This window comes from Bombus flavifrons, chromosome 17 (genome assembly GCF_040668555.2).
Source record: "Bombus flavifrons isolate JBK064 chromosome 17, iyBomFlav1_principal, whole genome shotgun sequence".
In the NCBI taxonomy this organism is placed as follows: Eukaryota; Metazoa; Arthropoda; class Insecta; order Hymenoptera; family Apidae; genus Bombus; species Bombus flavifrons.
In genome coordinates this window covers 3,042,493-3,064,036 of record NC_138458.1, presented here as the reverse complement: position 1 = coordinate 3,064,036, position 21,544 = coordinate 3,042,493, and the positions used below count along the sequence as shown (strand labels likewise).

The 21,544-nt window shown below is 37.9% G+C and overlaps 1 protein-coding gene across 3 annotated transcripts in view; it reads left to right on the top strand.

The window, feature by feature from the left end:
* The first annotated feature begins 245 nt into the window (after nucleotides 1-245).
* The window catches only part of LOC138188679 (putative fatty acyl-CoA reductase CG5065), a 78,003-nt gene continuing 56,704 nt past the window's right edge, over nucleotides 246-21,544 (top strand). Inside the window, exons 1-5 of one of the 3 annotated variants that reach the window (XM_069130666.1) lie at nucleotides 255-341; nucleotides 3,077-3,349; nucleotides 3,452-3,768; nucleotides 3,868-4,115; nucleotides 4,348-4,531. In XM_069130666.1, coding sequence (XP_068986767.1) covers nucleotides 3,104-3,349; nucleotides 3,452-3,768; nucleotides 3,868-4,115; nucleotides 4,348-4,531 — 995 coding nt within the window. In that variant the 5' untranslated portion in view covers nucleotides 255-341; nucleotides 3,077-3,103. Of the gene's footprint in view, nucleotides 349-3,076; nucleotides 3,350-3,451; nucleotides 3,769-3,867; nucleotides 4,116-4,347; nucleotides 4,532-21,544 lie in introns of all 3 variants that reach the window. The other 2 variants (XM_069130664.1, XM_069130663.1) reach the window with 2 other exon arrangements.

The window sequence follows — 21,544 nt, the reverse complement described above, 5'->3', positions numbered from 1 at the left end:
AATCTCAGCAGAATAGGAAGTTCGTAATATAAAATGGAATTTACAATTCAAATATTTTCGCATTCATCTTAAATGTAATATGCATTAAAAATGTAATTAAAATTCAAATGTTTAAATCTATTTTTTGCTTCGTTCTGGAGATAATAATGTTAATCGAATCATTCATGTATGACATTATACAGTTTCAGTAGTAGGGTGGTGTTATTAAAAGTATGAGTATCTAGAGGAGCGACACATCGAATATCGTTACAGTACAGTGACAGACTTATCGGGATCTACTGACGTGAAAACGCATTATTGTACGATTTTTGGTAAAGAATACGCAGTGGAAGTAGCAACAGGTAACATGTGATTCCTTGTTATTCTGTATTCAATTGTGTCGTCTTCTATTAATTGTATTCATCATTACCAATGTCATATATATCAAAAATATTATCGGATAACTTACTGCAATAGCTTAAATGAAGTTTTTGAATTTTAAAATATTTATTTTGCATTTTACATTTTACACAGTAAAAATGGTTCACTATTATGGTTATTCGGTAATTTACAACCTCTCATTAGAGGTGATCGAAATATTCGCCTTCGTGTGATAGTTGCATGAACCCCCGGCTATTTTTTGGCAAAAGTTGAGTTTAAGAAGGGTTTTTCATATTATTGTTAGGACTGTCTTCGATCTTTCGTGTCTATGAAAGGTGAAAGTACGCTTCGCGGTGAATACATTAAACATGCGAGATACTTCAGTCACATTATATTTTAAATAGTAAGAATCCATTGTTTGTAGTAAAATTAATTGAAGCAAACGCAAACGAACTGACATATACATATGTAATATTGATTCTATATAAAAGAAACTATGAAATGGTAGTGGAGAGATTATGTATTGCACAATTGTATTAAGTTCAAGTAAAATATTCTACATTGTGATAAAATATATTTCCCTTATTTTATTTATCACTTTTTTAAAAATCCACTTGTTAATTATTTAGATGCGACAAAATATCTCTTCGAATTATAACATAAACATCCTTTCATCACATTCAAGTGTTAAAAAGACTTTATGTTCAATTTTACAAATGTCAAATTTCACATATTGTTATTAGTTATTACTCAATATATAATTTTTTACACTTGTATACTATATATATATCGGGTTTACATTAGAATTAGGGTTAGGGGTGTGAAACGAATCTCCACTTGGATTACACATTGTCGTTATGCAATAGAGAAGACATTGACTAGTGCAAGTACGATTATCATAGAACTGGACAAGTAACCGTGGTAATTAGATACTCGAGAAATTAATGACAATGATCCTAGGTTCAATAACGAATCCGCGGTCGACGGGATGATAGATGAACGTGCTCACAAAATCTAAGTCGGACGCGTAATATTCGCTGATCGTAAGGTGTTTCTCTATTCGTCGATGGCATCGCAAGAAAGAATGAGTTTCCGTCCCAATGATGCCACAGAGGAAAAGCATAATGGGGTGTGTCTAAGGACACGAGATCATCGGATTCGTCGAGAAAAGCCTTCGTTCAGAAAGTAAGGGAAATTGACGTTGCTGCTAATTGGTCAATCTCCATATCGGTGGTGAGAAAAAGATGCTAGCCGCCCTCCAGCGAAAGTTGCTAGTGGGAGACGCCGTTCGTTGAAAAATAGATCTTTCCTATCTTCGCGTAGCTGGGACAAAGGTTGTTTGTCTGTCTGAAGGACTTTAGCCAACTAAATCTTAAGATTTATAACGGGCCCTCAGGCTAGCTGAACGTGTACTGCGGAGACGCATCGACATCTGGCAATCATCTTACTCGAAGAATAGGGTCTGCGTGTGGCGAGCCATGGGACAGAAACCGTTTTAATGTTTACTGTCGCGTACCGCCACAAATATTTCTTTTAAGGAGAGCTATAGAATTACTCCATACCTTTGTTAGACAAAGCTTTCATCCCGTGACTGCGGCTACGTTCGGCGACTGCCAGTCGCCTCGAGTCCAAGCTCATTATCACAAATCTCGAACAAATACAATCGCATTGAATGACGACAATTGTTTAATTACGCCTACAATAGAATCTAGATTATAATGTTAGGGGATTTTCCCAAAATTCCAAAGGGAAGGCTTCGGTGTCCTTTCATCTCCGACATAATATGTGTACAGTATTTAACGTATCAAATTTCTATAAAACAGCAATTTCTGAAACACAAGGCTTGGTATTGTAAAGATCAAGCAGAAAACAAATTACAAAACTAGAATAATATAAAAATATAGCACATTCTTGAGGTTAAAATAAGATGAAAATGAAGAACAAGATAATTGCGCCTTGTTTTTCACACGAACGATAGATGGGCAATAGCTTACCTCGTGCAAATCGTAAAGAAGAGGACTACGACGTTCGGAGATGCAAACTATCCTGCGCGACGTTTTCTAAGAAAAATCATAAATTGTAGATTAAACCCGTTTGCTCATAGAAATCTATAACGGCACATAAATAAATAATGTATGCAGAGCACATATAAAATAAGTTTATACAGATTTCGAATACGCACGTGTTCACGGATGGGAACAGAAAAATCACATACGCAACAAGCATTCTTCAGGTGCTACTAAATATGATCGAATACTGTTTCGCATAAACCATACACATTTTCCACACAAGTCACTGACCACTGCATATTACAATATTTACCTAAAATAAAAAATGAAAAAAGCAAAGGAAACTACATAACTATTGTTTAAATTAATACTCGAAGGATTAAAAAAGGTATCGTTTCACGAAGTAATGGATAATAATGCAAATCAATGAACAGCCACATTAAAAGCTGTATTTATTGCGTTGAATACCTCTTTTTTTGGTGAAAATCTACCATATAGTAAAATTATTCAATTATTATCATTATTTAATTATTTCATTCATGCAAAACGAAACCATAATTATTGAATTATGTTTCTCTTTGTGTAAAGAATATCCGTAGACTTCTTTAGAAAGTAATGCATAAAACGGTATCAACCAATTTTCTATATCATTTAAAACATTTTTCCACTTACTAATTGTAGGGAATGTTAATCTATGGCAATTATAGGGACTGCAAGTGTGAAGATCCTGAAACATGGATACAATCAATAGAGAAACAAATGAAAATGGAATCAATAAAGGACTGAATAAGACGAGTTCTCTCGAGGAATTCTATGCCGGCAGTGGGATCCTTGTGACTGGAGCAACCGGTTTCGTTGGAAAAGGTCTCCTGGAAAAACTTATTCGCATATGTCCACGCATCGCTGCTATTTTTATACTAATTCGTCCAAAAACTAACGAAACGATAGAACAACGATTTAAGAAGCTCATAGATGATCCCGTTCGTAAATATATTCTTGTTCTGTGCAATATTTAAGGCTGTCAGGAGCCAAATTGATTAAATTTCTTTTCTGGAACTGAGCTGGTATTTTTTTGTCTTCAGATTTACGATGACATCAAAGCCAAATACCCTTCAGCTTTGAGCAGAGTTTATCCCATGAAAGGTGACGCGAGTCTGCCGGACTTAGGTCTTTCGCGAGAAGATAGAATTTTGTTGTTAGAGAAAGTAAACATATTGCTACATGTCGCCGCAACTGTGAGATTCAACGAACCGCTACACGTGGCTATTAATGTGAATACGAAAGGTACTGCTCGTGTTATCGAACTTTGGAACGAACTGAGGCATCCAATTAGCTTCGTCCACGTGAGCACAGCTTATAGTAATCCGAATCTACGTGAGATTGGGGAAAAAGTTTATACGTAAGAATAAGTTATGCGCAAACGTTGTTCCATGGTTTAAGAATATTATATTTGTAATTATAATGTGAAGAATATGTCCACTTATTACTGACTTTGCAGCACGAGCTTGAGTCCTTCAGAGGTCATCGATATCTGTGACAAATTGCACAAAACGTCCATCAACCTAATAGAAAATAGGATTTTAAAAACATATCCAAACACATACACATTCAGTAAGAATTTAGCAGAGCAGATTGTAGCAAGTAAGTGCAAAGATCTGCCAGTTGCGATAGTTCGGCCAAGCATAATTGGCGCCTCTTTGGAAGAACCATGTCCTGGTTGGATAGAGAATAGTTCTGCATTAACAGGTATTTTTATAGATCTGTTTCAATGATAATTGTTCAATACTCCTTACATTCCACAGATGTAAAGTTAGTAGGTTAGGTTGTTAGAGGCCAAATGAGATCCACTAGATCATCATTATTATAGCTCAAATTTATTGTTGCTCACAATAACGAGAAATCTTACCAATCTATTTAACGATACATTTCTGCTAATACAAAATCACAAATAATTTCTAAATCAATTTAATGTTACCAGGTACCTTTCTGCTACTCAGCAGAGGATGTGTAACAGCGATATGGGGTAGGAGAGATACAAGATTGGATGTGGTGCCTGTCGATTTCGTAGTCGACACAATAATATGTACTGCATGGCATGTTACGCTACATCGTGGTCATGAAGTTAAAGTTTACAACTGCACCAGCAACGCATACCCTTTTAAGTAATATTTTTTACGAATATATGTCAACTCATGTAATTCGATTGTTAGAGTATTCCAAAAGATTCAGTTTATTTAAGTAACATGGACAATGAAGGCGCAAACAAATGAAGAGTACAAATGTCTACTTTTGCTCCCAAAAGTTCAATTTAGAAAAATAGTAATATAAATAATATTTGTTGAAATTGCATAATACTTGCTGAGATACTCGGATAATAATAAACTTTACTTTGCGCATAATTCCATTAATTGTAATAATGTAAATGTTCCAATTGACAAGGTTTGGTCCGATGATAGATGCTATAGTAAAATGTAGCATAGAAACCCCACTGATCGATACGCTATGGTACCCGGGTTGTTCAGTCGTAGCTAATAGATATATTTACAACGTTCTGAGTATAATTCCGCATGTTTTGCCTGCGTTCGTCATGGATATATTTTTAAGATTCCGAGGTAGTAAACCAATGTAAGTATTCTATCGACCCTCGAACAACGAGAACGATCTTTCTGGAATAATCATTGCTTTCATCTATAATAATAATTAAAAATGATATTTCAGAGTGATGAAACTTCTCAGAATTGGCAATAAGCTTGTCGCATCGGTTGCATTTTTCACCACACACGAATGGACCTTCCAAAGGGATAACTGTTCCGACTTGGCGAGGAAGGTGAAAATGTTGAAGGACAGCGATATGGTCAAACTAGATTTACGGGATATGAATTGGGAGAAGTATGTTGAAGATTACCTGATGGGAATTAAGAAATTTATTCTAAAACAAGAGTGTCAGCCAACAGCCCGACAACGATTAGCAAGGTGCGTATAAAAGTATCTTCTTATTAAAAAAATAGGAATTAATATAAATATAAATATTTTTGGTTATTTCAGGTTGTACTGGATACATCAGATCACCAAAATATCCGGTATAATAATTTTGTTATGGATAATATTATGTTTTGTATACTGACTACTTGAACGTTACTTTTTTATCTTTGAAACAAAGACAATATAAATACAATTTTATGAAGAAGGAATTCATCATCCTTTTCATTTTGTCTTTTCATTCGTCTCCTTCCTAAATAAATCCATTTATGACATTGTTTATTTTTTTTATAAAATTTTAATAAGAATACATGTATTTATACCCACATGATTTCTGAGCTGTAAGCAATTCATCTGCTCGCTGACCATGAACATTTTTCCATTATAATGACATTATTATAATGACAGAAACTTCTATCATCCTCCACCAAATAAAAGTTACGAGATAGTTATTCGTTGACAACAATAATTTATCATTGAAAAGTCTACTGAGAAATAAACTATGATGATAGAAGATAAATATATTTTAAAATAAGATTTAGAATGAGAAAAAGAGTTCTAAAGTAAAACTTTTTTAAGAATGCTTCATTTGCTCTAAAGGCTCACTTAGGTTCTCTAGTTGTTTGCTCAAGAACCTTGCAGTTGCTTGACCAGTCGGCGTTAAAATATATGATACAGTCATCGAAATAGAAACTAGATGTGACAATCATGCTGGATAAAATATTATCTCATATAATAAGTAATGGGTAGTTTTTTATTTAAGTTAAATTTATAAAAATCATATTGGTTTTCATTTCATGTGTATGTATGTGAATATCGCAATGTACAGTGATCAATGATTTGTACGAAAATTGTATGTGGTTCATACAAGAATTGTCATGTCTATTAACAGCTCATAAATTCGTAATGCGTACGGGGTTTTCATGCGAATAGGACTATTTTTATTACGATTTATCTGGGAATAGTTCGGCCACCACAGTGCGTTTGTGATTTTCCTACGCTGCGTCAACTTGTGAACAAATTGTTAACATGTGTTGAGGTTGACTGATAGAAGAACAAGTGGATGAGTATGTAATAGAAAAATTTAAATAAATAAAGGTATAAGTATAAGTATTATACAAGTTTAGTGTATAAGTTTATGCTGATCCATATCCTCACTCTCATAGTGTTACAATACCATATAGATGATACTGGTGGTTGTAATACACATCGCCGTCTTTAAACCTAAAATAAATTAAGCAACTGTAATATTGAAAGTATAGAAGCTGATAATTATCTTTTAATACTGAATAATTTGATAAATTAAGAAAGAATAATACTCACATGTGCTATTTATTACCATATGAGTATTGGGCATCATGATAAATAATTGTAAAGTACATTTGAAGGATCGGATTTATTGACAGTATTTTCTTCAGGAGTCATTTATCGTGCAATACGCAGAAATTAACTAATTATGAAATAATTAATAAATGGTTAATTGCCAGAATGTTGGTAGTATAGCTTTTAAGTATATAAGGAATATAAGATATATACACCGTGTTAAGTATAGATAACGATAAGTATTATTTGAAATGGTCGTTAAATAAGGTTATTTGGGTGAGAATAATATAAAGACAAGTTATGAACGAAAAGAAAAGTAAATAGAATTTAGATATGACTAGTAAAAACGTGAGATTATACGAGCATCTAATAACAATGACTCAACAGATTAAGACTGTTTATTTTGTTTTATTTTGTTTGTTTTAGTTTTGCTGAATACCGTTAATGGTACATAGTTAAGTTAATGTTAGTTGGTACCTTAACAACATTAAATGACTTCCAGATGAAGATAACATTTAAATGGGAAAGATGTAAATAATTATGTTAGTTTTATGCAATTATATACATGATGGAGCGATAAGCGAGCTGGTAAAATTAAGGAAAGTACACACATATCATAGCCCATTAACGCCAATAAAAGTGTGGTTGAATGAGTTATTGGATGATACGCAATATACGAACCTGGCAAGATTATACGGACAATGGAAACGGAATAACGACAATATGACAATATCGGCAACGTAACTGAACATGATAAAGGAATAACGGCTATTATAAGGAACTTGGCTACGTCCCTTAATTAGGAAAAAATATGGATAGAATGACACGGAAGAATAAAATTACGGCTCCGGGGGTTTTGAAGCCTCCAAGCCACGTCGGTTCGGCGAGTGGTGCCTCTCCCAGGTTCGCCCCGATGATTATCACACGACTGGGCGAGGAACGAGGAGAGGACGGTCGGTCCCAGGGCCGTCTTTTGCTCGGTAAGAGAGATCGGGGATCATGCGATCGATTGCGGTACAGAGAAGAATCTCGAAGAAGCATCGTTGATTCCGACCGCCAAAAGGGAGACTGCCAAGGAGTTAATAAAGGGGAAGGTGGGGCAAGACATCGAAACGGACATTGAATCTCAAGCGGAGTTGACCGACCAGAGTAGCTATCTAACCCAAGGTACTAATAACCTCAGGAAAGGATCAAAAGCGGAGGAAATGGAGAAGGTTTTAGTGAATAAGGGGGCGTTGGAAACCAGAAGAGGAGGAAACAGAAAACTGGAGGAAAGCTCTTTCGCTGACGGAAGTAGAGGTCTGTCATCAGGTCTTCGCGACGTCAGGGGACTCACGAGGAGTCTGGAAGTTCTATCAATGAACATAGAGTTAACGATAAGAAGAATTATGAGAAGACTGGCGTAGCAAGGTATCGGTAGTCAGTCAGACTGAGGCGGTCCAATCAGCGAAACGAAAGGTCATATCACCACTGGAGGAAAGGAAGGTATGCCACATGGAAGAGCCGAGAAAGCAAGAGGTGATAACCTACGCCGAAATCTGTAGCAAGGATAGCGAGGACGAATGGACGCCCGTTAACCCCTTAACTTGCGATTTACGTTCGAGAATGTTGGGCCAAAAACACAAACAAGCTATTATATATTATATTATATATTATATTTGGCCCGATCATCGTACTTCGGTCTATGTCCGCAATATTTTCGTTTGGTCCAATCATCGTACTACGGGCTATGCCCGTAGTCGTAGGTTAAGGGATTAATTGGCGTAGGAGGCTTAGGAGTCGAATTGAAAGCACGACGGGAGGAAGGACCGTAGTCAGGGAGAAAAGAGAGAGAACTGCAAGGAGAAGGAGCGAGATTATCCTTGTTGAAGTGAAGTAGGATACCAATTGGATAGATTCCTATATTCCGTATGATAATTCCGTATGGTGCGTATTGGAAGGAGGAGTGGCTTTACCATCGCAGCGACAACTGGACGAAGAGGCTGGTGGAGGACGTCTCTATATTCAGGAAGCACAGGAGGTATCATTGCCACTTTTACTATGCAGATCCTGATCCTTATGCGCACTCACGAACCCCAAGCCAAGGGTGGGACCGTCGCGGTAAGTTCAGGGACCGGACCATCCGCGTAGACCGATGCCTGTTGCCTTGGGCCCTCGTTTACGTGTGTTCTATCTGGAACTGTCGAGTTCGGTTAGCAGGATCACCGACCGACAGTGACGTTTGTGTCCATCCACACCGATATTCCCAACAAAGATGCAAGTTGGGTCCACGGGCGTCGAGTGAATCCCGAAGGGAGATGCATCCCCTCAGCTCGGCCAATTTGAGTTGGACTCGTGGAGGTAGTGGTTGAAGGCCAAATGCTGGACAGATAGCCGATATGGCGTACTTGGCTTCCCCGATGGCCGTTGGCGGGTGAGCAGCGTCCCAACTGCTCCGAAACCGTCCTGGGGATACGGTAGGGCTAGGAAAGAAGCCCCGTTCGACCTGAGATGAATGAAAACCCCTGCAGGCTTAACTAATACAAGTAGCAAGGTCTGGGTACCGAGTGCGCTAGTTAGGTGTGATCCCAACCCCATGGCCCTGGGGGTGTCAGGGTCCGGTATGGCCACTTTTCCGAGGTACGGACCTGTTACTGGAGCTGCTACGGCGGCAGACACTAAATGTACCGAAGTATGATCAGGAAGGAGGTACGCTCCCGGTGCTGGGACTGCAATAGTGATAGTGACGACGCCGAACATGCGCTGTTCCACTGCCCCAGGTGGGTAAGGGAAAGGAACGAATTGAAGAATCACTGACAATTGTCAATTGGATCGTGCTACTAGTGAAAAAAGAGGGCAACTGGACAAATTTCCAGGCTTTATGTAATAAAATAATAAAGTCCAGGCTTGCGCAAGAAAAGATCGAAGAGAGGAAAAGAAGATGATAGAATAAGACTGAATAAGAGAGCCCATCGCGGCAATAACATCCTTGTCACCTGCTCCCAAACGATGAACCGACTTGGGAACTTTGGGAGACCTACCACCTAAAGGGGTTAGAATAAAAGATTTAGGACACTCAGTTCCTGGAATTATATCGAGCGATTACAACAATTGTACCAAGCTACGGTAATGAATCTATTTATTTAAATATAATGACAATTTAAAAATATGGCGATAAAATATTAATTGGAGATAAAAAGATCTGCCATGTTTGAATAATTGTTGTATCTGTTACGACCGCTCGCGAAGAGGTCGCGATTGCGAGGAAAGCTCATCAGAGAGAGGTGTAAATTCTCGCTGCGATTCGGATAATCGACGCCGCGAAATAGTCGCTCCCCTGTTTCGATCAAGATAACAGAGGTGGCTCAAATCAGTTTAACACTGAAGTAACAGGGTTAATATAAACTTGTATATTTAACAATATTTAATATTATAATGAGCACGTCACAAGTTATTTAACGATTATAGAATTAGTTTGTTAGCAATTCGACCCAACTTTATTATATTTCTGGATATATTCGTTAGACTAAGCGACTTTAATTTTATTCGGCTGAACTTCTCGATACATAACGTTTCGTTCCTCAAATGATACTGATTGCCCTTCGATCTTTTCCTTTGTCTTTTCTCGGAGACGAGCCCCGCTACGCTCAGGTCACGCCACCGTTCACGCCTATGATCACGTATGCCACCTTCTTTGAGTAGATAAAATAACGGACCGAAGGCGAATCAACGTTTCTAGAACTCGCTGCTTGATGACAAATATGCGCTTATCGCTACATTGTACATTTTTCGTCGGTCGTATAAGACGATCTCTCTGCGACACTTTAGTACCACGAGCGATGGTTAGGAATACTGCCAATGGTAAGCCTCGCGGCGTAACAGTATCCATTAAATAAATATCAATCACGAAAAATGACAATACTATAAAGAGATTAGAACTAAACTTAAAAGTATATTAAAATTACTGTGCGTTTAATTAATTTAAATTTCCAAGGCAAAACACGTCTAACTGCAATTTAAATTAAGCAGTGATTTTAAAAAAGTAAATACGAAAAAATAATATCTAAAGATGATTTCGTTTTTTTATAAAAATTAATACAAATTTTTCAACAATAATAAATAAAACTTTAACTACCTGTAACTTTGCAAGGAAATGGAACGTCTGATGGAATCTGTATTTCAAGTTTGCTTTCATTTCGCGCTGATTGTAAGAATGATCCCTCATTGTAATTATTTGCTTCTAAAAAATATGTCTGTTTAGGTCATACGATTCAGTAATTCCGATCTGGATGAAGTTCATTTTGTGATTTCACTTACACAAACATTTTTTTTTTTATACGTGGGGAAATCCTCCTGGGCACCCCTCCGCCCGCTTAGAAGCAGTAGGTAATGTCGGACTATACCGACTAAAACCCCACGGTGGACTGCCCGACGCTCAGCTGGAATGCCCGGGACCCATTCCAAATTACTGCCGGATCACTCCTGCGTCTTCTCCTTTCTGAGAGAGTCGTTACTTGTTTAGTTCAGGCATTGAGAGGGACCACCCCTCTCTACACTATCCCCTGGGCCGTCGTCCAAGTTTGAGGAGGTCCAGATCCTCCTTGGCCTCGACGTGGGGCCTCCCAAGCTGGACAAAATTCTAACGTGTGCTGGGCCGTGTCCTCGCCCACGCCGCAGTGGTGACAGGTGCTCGTCAGCTCCTTTCCGATTTTCCTCGGGTATTCCCCGAATACTCCATGACCTGCGAGCACCTGATTCATCCGGAAGGACAGTGGAAGCCCTCCTCGGTCTCTCTAAGCCTACCAGTTTGGCAAGACCGATCTAACGGCTCGGTGGTCCCGGATCTGGTCTCTGGACCGGATCACCTCTTGTCTAATTTCCCCCCGAATGTCACGGGCCGCCTGACAGGCCGTGTTACTTACACAAACATAGAATAAAATCTATTTTCAGTAATGCAAAAATCGCGAGAATTCCTTTTACGCTAATAACATTATTTCGTCTAGAAATACCTGAAAATTTAGTTTCTTATAAAGTGAATTATGTCGCGAACAAAATTGATCGGTACATGAATTACTTTCCATATAAGTTGCTTTTTAAAAGACTCACCCGAAAGGAAACATATTAAACATGACATTTTTTACAATAGTGATAAAAGTACATCGCATCATTTGGAATCAATGATTTTAAAACTTTGGATATCATATTCTTTGAAAAATTTCTTTTATTTAATATCCGTATTACATGATAAATATAACATGATTTTCAGTATCTGAATTAATATCCATCTTTCCTAGTATATATTGTAAAAAGAATAATATTATCTCCAAGATTAAAACAGCGAAGGGTAAGATATTACCATAAATGTTATAGTGTTTTAATTACTTACGAGTCTTATAACACTTTTCCCACGAAATGAAGCGATGTTGTTTAATATGTTAAACTGCGTTGAATTACATTTTATTTGTGACTTAAACCACCTATAAATGTCTCTTTTTTAATGGCATCAATGCTTCAGAGTGAAAGTATCTTCAATGCTAGAAAAATATTTTTCCGCCTTCTACATCACTTTCCTATTGTATAGTTTTCAGAGTATCTCTCGTTTGATTTCGACAATTAGTATCGTACCTTTCCCCTTACATGGTATTATGCACAAAGTAATCGACGCATACGATATAGGATACCATTTATATCGGATAATTCGATACGAAGTATCAACGCGTATGAAATATACTGTTCAAAAGCAAAATATTAATTTCCATTATTTATAAATGTACTTTCGACCAGTCGTGGGGAGACGCGATCACGAGGAAGCGCGCCAACGGGAGTCGTAAATTCCCGTTAAGATTGTAAGATGAAGTGACTGCTCTGTAGTTCAAAGAACAAGTCTAGAGCACAAGTGACTGTTCTGTAGTCCAGAGAACAATTAGCGGAATGAAGTGACTGCTCTGTGGTTATGAGAACAAGTGAAGTTCGTTCTTGTGTGATTACGAAGGAAAGCTCGGAGTGGGTGTGTCTTTTGAACTACGAATGTGGATTCATTGTTCACACTTTTCGTTAGGACAGTGAGCGTAACGATCCGCGACGCCCATTGGTTATAGCCAACGCTATTAAATGAAGATTGGAGGAGGAAGCCTCCTACCTGGCTCGGGGATTACCTTGTTCATGGGAAAAACCGGCTTTTCCGTTAGACAAACATTCACTTTTTCCGTTAGGTAACCACCCGCTTTCTCCGTAATTTCTAAGAACGTGCAATAAACCTCGGGACTGTTCTAAGGACCAGCCATAAAACGAAAATACTTCTAGGATTAAAAATCCTTCAGAGCAAACAGATTTACTTAAAAAACATATGATAAAACAATTAAGTTAAAAAGTTAAAGTTTATGGTGTGTCCTTAGGTTTATTGAGGGTCGGAATGACGGTATGTGGACCGTAAGCTGCCAGGCAATAAAGGACGTCGCGCGGACCATCTCACGTAACCATAAATTTACGTAATAATAAATTTATATCAAACGTATATTTTTAAAAGATATTGGAAAATGAAATTGACAAAATAGCTTCAATGTTTCATATACACCGCGAAAAATTTCAAAGAACATCACAAGTGCCAAATAAATGGAAATGAATAATGAATGAACCTATAGTATTTTAGAGTATGGTGTGTAAAGGTATTGTAAAGCATAAAAATAAATTTATTACACGTGATGATGAAATCTTCATAATCGATAATGGAGTATTAATAAATGAGTAATTTACACCTTTACCATTGCATCCTTAAACAATATTGAAACATTTAGTTTTCTCGCGCTAAGAAATTTCTAGTAACATCCAGTAACATCGATCATCTTCCGTGATGCAACTCGGCCCTAAACGGGATATAAACTTTCTGCACATTGTATATCTATATAACAAGGATGATTTACAGCAGTACATGACGTGCAAGGTCATTGAATTCGTTTCAACAATCTTCATAGTACGTACTAAGAAAAAGAAATATTTATGTGGTTCCATGGGACGACGAAAAAATATTCATAACATTGGAATTATTGCGCGATATTGTCATTTTCATACTCGTCTATCTCGGATAGACAAATAGATATGAACTATTCCGTAGAACCATACAATTAAATAGGTTTTTGTAGCGTGGAACACTATAGGTTCTTGTCTATGCTAGCGTATAACCGAACAGGACAGGTCCATAATTTTATAGAATATTGTATATGGTAGCCTGTGTCATCTTCAGTACCTAGCCGCATTGTGCAGTACTGGTCCGAGAACAACCAAAACCATAAGTCTGATCGTTTTCATTCCATCTCTAATACTACTAAAGTACTCGAAAAATACAACTGCTAATCAAATATCTCCTCTCTCAGGAGGCATACAAGTATGCATATGCGCATGAATACTGTTGGCTCCCATTGATTCTTCTTTAATAAGTACTTTATCGATTGAACATCGTTTAAAAGTAGAGGACGCTGAAATGAGTGTCGAGTTTCTAAGTCGGTATGACAGTCAAATCGAGCCACAAAAATGCAAATGGTACTTTATCTTTTCTTATCTTACCTATTTTTGTGTCTATCTATTTGTCTGCCTGACTTACCTTCGTTATCATCTGACTGTGTTCTCTTTTCACCCGGTAGGTGGCACCGTTTTACCTTTCCTTATTGTTGATTTTCAGATATTTACGACAAGAGTTAGAAAAATAATAAGAGATAATTTGTAAATTTGAGATAATAGTTTGTGGAGATGTAGAGTTTTAGGGAGGGTGTTGAAGTGGTCACCACTTATAAGAAAACTCTACATCTGGTCTTTTTAGTTTCTCAAGCACTGAAGCCATCGACAGCGCGTAGACAAAAGACTGCGACGAAGTCAGACCATAAACAGTAGACAAGCGACGTTGGCTTCGGGGTTCTCAGTTATTGGGTAACACAGGTAGCGTGCGGATTTGGTCCAGCTCAAATTGTATTCTTATTTATAATTACACTTATATTTAAATATATTTTTCTGCCTTACAATTTATCCACTAGTTTTCTCTGATTACACATCGAATAACCTCAACAGGTTAAGTAAGGGATAGTGCTAAAATGGAATCAGCAAGTGCGAAGATCGAGATGTTACGCGGCGAAGAAAACTGGCTATAGTGGCGTTTTGTTATGCGTACGCTTTTGGAGGAAGATGACGACCTGATCAACGTGTATGAAGGGAATCTGTGTCATCCAGGTAACAGCGCGGAGAAAGAAATCGCTCGTGAAAGATTTTTGAAGGCAGATCGGTAGGCGAGAAAATTAATCGTGACTTCAGTAGGAAAGAAATCGTTGGATCCTCTTTTATATTGCACAACAGCACATGAAATGTGGAAAAAGTTGAATACAGTATATGACATGAAGTCAGATGAGAATCTAAATATGGTCCAGAAGCAGTTCTTCGATTTTAAATGGGAAGAATCTGAAAATGTCGCCTACAACCTATCAAAGTTGGAATTGATAGCGGCGAAGATGAAAGCCCTTGGGAGTGAAATCGGCGAGAAAATGCTGATAACACGCATTTTATCGGTGTTACCAAACAAATTTGACCATTTTCACAGTGCATGGGATTCGGTGGAAGAAGGAAAGAAGACCCTAGACAGGCTTAGTACCAGGCTGATGACAGAAGAAACCAGATGGAAGAAAGACGACCAGGAAACATCGGTGGCGCTGGCAACAAAGGGTAACAATTATAAAAGGGAACAGCAGAAACAGTCAAGCAAATGTGAATGCGAGAAACAAGGACCAAGCTGCTTCAATTGTGGAAAAGTTGGCCATCTAAAGAAGGATTGCTTTAGATGCTTTATATGCAAAAGGAAAGGCCACACCAGTAAAAATTGTTTTAAAAATAATAAAAGAAGCAACAGTAGAAGCAACCAAGAACCTAGAAATCAAAATCGTGATCACAGCGGAATTGGTCTATTAGGAAGCACCTCAGCGATAGAAGCGGCAAACCCTGATGTTTGGATAATCGACTCAGGAGCTACGGATCATATGACAGGACGACGGGAATGGTTCAGCGTCTTTGAAGAATTCGATAACACGGTGAAGATAGAGATCGGCGATGGTACGTTCATGGATGCGTGCGGCAAAGGAAAAATCAAAGTAGAGACTTTTGTGGACGGCAAATGGGTAACATGTACAATGAACGATGTTCTGTACGTACCAGGTATGAAAAGAAACCTATTTTCCATTAGATCTGTTGCGAGAAGGGGCATAGATTTCTGTGTTTTAAAGGAAGGGACCAATTGTATGTTTTTACAAAACCAGAAAATAATAGCAAAAGGTTCTGTTATCGGAAATTTGTATAAAATAGATATGCGAGTTATCATACCGTCAGTTTGTAATTTTAGCAATAGAGCAGAGTCAAACGCGGACACATTGAAGTTATGGCACGAACGGCTATGTCATCAAAACATCAGACATGTTAAAGAGTTTTTAAAGAATTCGAATATGAAAGTCGTGGAGGATAGTAGCTTTTTCTGTGAAGGTTGCGCGTACGGGAGACAGCATAGATCGAGTTTTCATGAGAAAATCAATCGTGCGACTAAACCTCGCGAAATTATTTATACGGATGTATGTGGACCTATGGAAGTCGAGTCATTAGGCAAGAAACTGTATTTTCTTACATTTAAGGATGATTTTTCAAAATTCACAAAGATTTACTTCTTACGACATAAGTCAGAAGTAATCGAAAAATTAAAAACTTTTTGCCTAGAAGTTGAGAATCAATTCAACGATAAGATTAAAGAAATTCATAGTGATGGAGGGAAAGAATTCAAAAATAAAGAAGTTAAAGAATTTTTAAGAAGTCAGGGGATTAGGCACACAATTAACGTCCCATACACTCCTGAACACAATGGTGTCGCAGAAAGGGAAAATAGAACAATAGTAGAGGCAGGCCGATCGATGCTATATTCGAAACCAAATCTACCGCTGTTTTTATGGGCCGAAGCCATGAACACAGCAGTACATGTCATAAATAAGACCGGGCCGACGAGACAAGACAAGAAAACACCGTATGATCTGTGGTACGGGAAGCCGCCAAATTTAGAAAAGTTTATGGTTTTCGGTACTGAGTGCTTTGCACACATACCTGCGGAGAAGAGAAAACTTGACAAAAAGGCGAACAAAGGATATTTGGTAGGCTATCTAGATGACGGACGAGGGTATCGAGTGTATTTGCCGACAGTAAGAAATGTAATATTAAGTCGTGACGTAATATTTAAGCCCGAACTAGAAAGTGCGAAATTTATTAATTTAAGTTTACCGAAAATTGTCGAGCGCGAAGATGTGTGTGCGCAGAGCGATAGAACATGTACGCATGAAAGTGCAGAGAGTGAACATGAAAAACAACCTCCTGGAACTAGCGACAATGTGAGACAATTGAGAGATAGAGCTAAGATCAAACGAACCGACTTTTATGGTAGCCCAGTAACGTACGTAGCGGAAAAATTACCGGTGGATTTTAACGAAGCGATGAGTTCCGATAAGAAAGAGTTATGGGAAACGGCTATGAGCGATGAAATGAAATCGCACCATGAAAATAAGACGTGGATTCTTGTAGAAAAATGTAATATGAATGAGGCAAACAGTGTTTCTACACCTATCGAGACTAATTGGAACGAAAGTAACATAGGCAATAATGATTGTAACGCACCATACAGAGATGCAGTAGGGAACTTAATGTTTTTACTAACCGTAAGTAGGCCAGATATTAGTTTTGCAATAAATATAGCGGCGAGACATTTAGAGAATCCAAACCAGTATCAGTGGAAATTAGTCAAACGAATTTTGCGCTACATAAAAGGGACCGCGGACATGGGACTCTTATATACAAAAGCAGGCAGTCTCGAAACCTTTAGCGATGCTGATGTCACGTAAAATTACACAATAGAACAACAAAAAAGAATAAAAAAAAAAAAGAAACTTTATTTTTCTTCTAACACTTGGTTTTACAATCTACTTCCGAGCTCTAAGCGTGACCTTTTAAGACTGAAGCTCTTATGATTTTTTGACTTTCGATCGGATCCGATCACTTTCTTTTGTCATCCCTCAACATCCCCACCGTCCATGCATTTGCTAGGCGTCCGCGGCCGTTGCCACGTGCTCTTTCTTCTAGAACCTTCGGTGGAAGGACCGTTGGGATGTTGATGGTTCATTAGGCACTTCAGCGATATACATTGTCGCCGAGTGCCGCCACATCTTTATCTCCGATTTTAAAGTGAGCCGGTCGTGACACTGACTATGCAGCCGACAAAGAAACAAGAAAGTCGACATCAGGCGTTGTATGTAAGTATGCGAATGCGGCCATCACATGGCAATGTAAGCGACAACAATGTATAGCTCTATCTACGACCGAAGCTGAGTATGTCAGTGCAGCCTCAGGAGCGAAAGAAATTATGTGGCTAAAGAAAATATTTCTTGAATGTAAAATAGAGATCCTTAAATATATGCTATGTGTAGACAATACTAGTGCCGTGAAATTAATTAAGAATCCAGAATTCCATCAAAGAAGTAAGCATATTGACGTAAGATATCGTTTCTTGCGAGATTTATACAATAGAGGCGAAATTGATGTAACGTATGTAACAAGCGAAGAGCAACTGGCAGATATATGTACAAAGGCGTTGCCAAAACCAAGATTTGAATATTTAAGACAAAAGTTAGGTTTGAAAAATAAAAAAGATATTAAGAGGTAATTGTTTGTAGATATGTAAAGCTTTAGGGAGGGTGTCGAAGTGGTTATCACTTCTAAAAAAAAAAAAAAAAAAAAAAAACGAAAAACTCTACATGATCTGTTTAGTCTTCTAGTATTTCTTGTAATAAATTAATTTGAATGAAAAAGAGAAAGGCGTCTGGCAAATGTACTTGTGAAGGCATTGACAAATTAATTTTCAGATATTTACGACAAGAGTTAGAAAAATATTAAGAGATAATTTGTAAATTTGAGATAATTGTTTGTGGAGATGTAGAGTTTTAGGGAGGGTGTTGAAGTGGTCACCACTTATAAGAAAACTCTACATCTGGTCTTTTTAGTTTCTCAAGCATTGAAGCCATCGACAGCGCGTAGACAAAAGACTGCAACGAAGTCAGACCATAAACAGTAGACAGGCGACGTTGGCTTCGGGGTTTTCAGTTATTGGGTAACATAGCTAGCGTACGGATCTGGACCAGCTCAAATTGTATTCTTATTTATAATTACACTTATATTTAAATATATTTTTCTGCCTTACAATTTATCCACTAGTTTTCTCTGATTACACATCGAATAACCTCAACACTTATCTTATTAATTTTTCTCATATTATCGTACCAACCTGCTGTTTCTGTTTATCGCTTTCACGTTGACCCTTTATTGCTGTAGCCTCTTATTTCTCTGAACAGATATCTGAACAGAACTGAAACAAATATCTTTGTTTCTAAATCATTTTCTAAAGATTATTGTCTACTACGGCTTGACACGGGAAAGTTAGTTTTTCTCACGTACGATGCTTCCCACTAGCAACTTTCTATCGAAGGCGGCTGAGACGCTTCCTAGTCCACCAACCTTCGTTTATCCTATCAAAAGCAATGTATACTGCCCTCACTTTCCTAACCAAAAATGTCATGAACAAATCCGAAGATCCCGTCATCGGCACTGCAACTGTCGGAAGACAAAGCATCGGCACTGTAACTTACTTATTCTTCAACGTTAGAATAGTCAACAAGTCATTACCGGGTTACTCTCCTTAAATACATACTCAACAGTGTACCTCATAAATGTTGGAAATATAAACTTTATAACCCTGTTAATCACAGCGTTATACTACCTTAACCACCCCTATTATCTTAACAGAAATCAGGGGATCAATCTTTTCGCGGCGTCATTTGGTAGAATTTTTTGGCTGCTTGATTATCATGTGGGTGGCTACCCCCAGCGGGGTACCATCTTCGTGTTTGTTAGGTTGTATCCTTTATGAGATACTGTTGGGTGTTTCCTTTTTAGTTTTCCTTCTATGCTTGATGTGTTGATCGTTTCCGCTGCCATCCGGTTCGGGTGTGTTGCTATCCTTTCTCTGTACCTTCTTGCACATCTGCTAATTTCCTTCTTGACCGTTGGTATTTCCAGGTCCTTCCGTATGTCCTCGTTTCTAAAGTACCATGGGGCGTTTACTATTGTTCTAAGTATTTTAGCTTGCATTGTCTCTATTTTGCTTATATGGTGCATTGCTACTATTCCCCATAGTGGTATTCCGTACGTCCAGATTGGTTTTATAATCATTTTGTATATTTTTAATTTATTTTCTACACTTAGTTTGGATTTTCGACTTGTTAGCCAATGCATTTGTCTCCTTGCCGTCTGTATTTTGTCTGTTATTGATTTGATATGCTGTTTCCATGTGAGTTGTGTATCTATGTGGAGTCCTAGGTATTTGACTTGCCTTGTTTGTATTATGTGCATGCCGTTAAGAAAGATGTTTGGTGGTATCTGTTTTCACAGTGTGAATGTAATGTGGTTGCACTTATCGGGGTTTGCTTTAATTTGTTTATCTTGAAGCCACTCCTATCTTTTTAGAGAAAAATTCCTACGCTCCTAACTTCTACCCGAATCATAGCCTCTCGACTAGTTATTCAACTTGAATTAACTAGCTCGATGATGGCCCAGGTAACACGACCAGGCTCTCCTGAGCAAATCCACAATTGCTCCGTGCTACTTCCTCCGTGGCAAAAATGCAAGAGATCCCCCCCATACTAGTGACACTAAAAGCACTAAAAAGCGTAAAATATAATCAGCTAAAATAAACACAAACGCCAACCAGAACGAACAATTAACAAACCATGTAACCACATAGAACAGATACGCAATATTGGAATCCACAAACGACTCCATGGAAGTTGCAGATCCACCAACAAACCAACATACTCAAAGAAATTCCCCTCCCTCACCTATATTTGTTGATGATGTCATCGACATACACACAATGATTAAGTCCATAGAGAAAGATATCTGCAAAGAGGACTACAACTTAAAAATAAACAACAACAAAGTCAAAATCCTGCCGACAAACCCAGACTCATATAGAAGGCCCGAGCAGTTCTGCCCGAGCAGCCGAGCTGAGAGGACGTGAAGCAGCGGTTCAGCTCGCTAACGGAAGAAATTGACGATGACCCAACAAGCAAAATCACAACTCAACCAACACACGTTACAAAACCACCACCAATATTTGTCGAGGCGCAAATAATAGACCCGCTTATTGATAGATTGAACAACATAGCTGGGAAGGAAAATTACACAATGAAGCAAGTAAAACTGGAACAGGTAAAAATCCAAACAAACTCCTCAGAAAGCTATAGAAAAGTAATAAAAGAACTTAAGGAGAAAAATGCCATATACCACACGTACCAGCTCAAAACAGAAAGGAGCTACAAAGTAGTCATAAGAGGACTACATCCAAAAACCAACTTAGAAAAATTAAGTAAGGAACTAAAAAAAAAAAAAAAATAGGACACAAAACAAGAACAATCAATAATATGACCAGGTATGACACCAAACAACCACTACCATTATTCCTAATCGAACTAGAACTGGGAACTAACAACAAAGCAATATACGAGGTCAAAAAAATCCTAAACACTATAGTAACAGTGGAACCACCACGCTACAAAATAGAAATACCGCAATGCATGCGGCGCCAACAATACGGACACACAAAAAACTATTGTAATGGAAGCCCGGTATGTGTTAAATGTGCAAAAAACCATTTAACAATACACTGCCCATACAAAGGAAAAATTGAGGAAGTTAGATGTTACAACTGTAACGGAAACCACCCAGCCAGCTATAAAGGATGTGAAATCAGGAAACAACTACAACGTAAACTGTTTCCATCA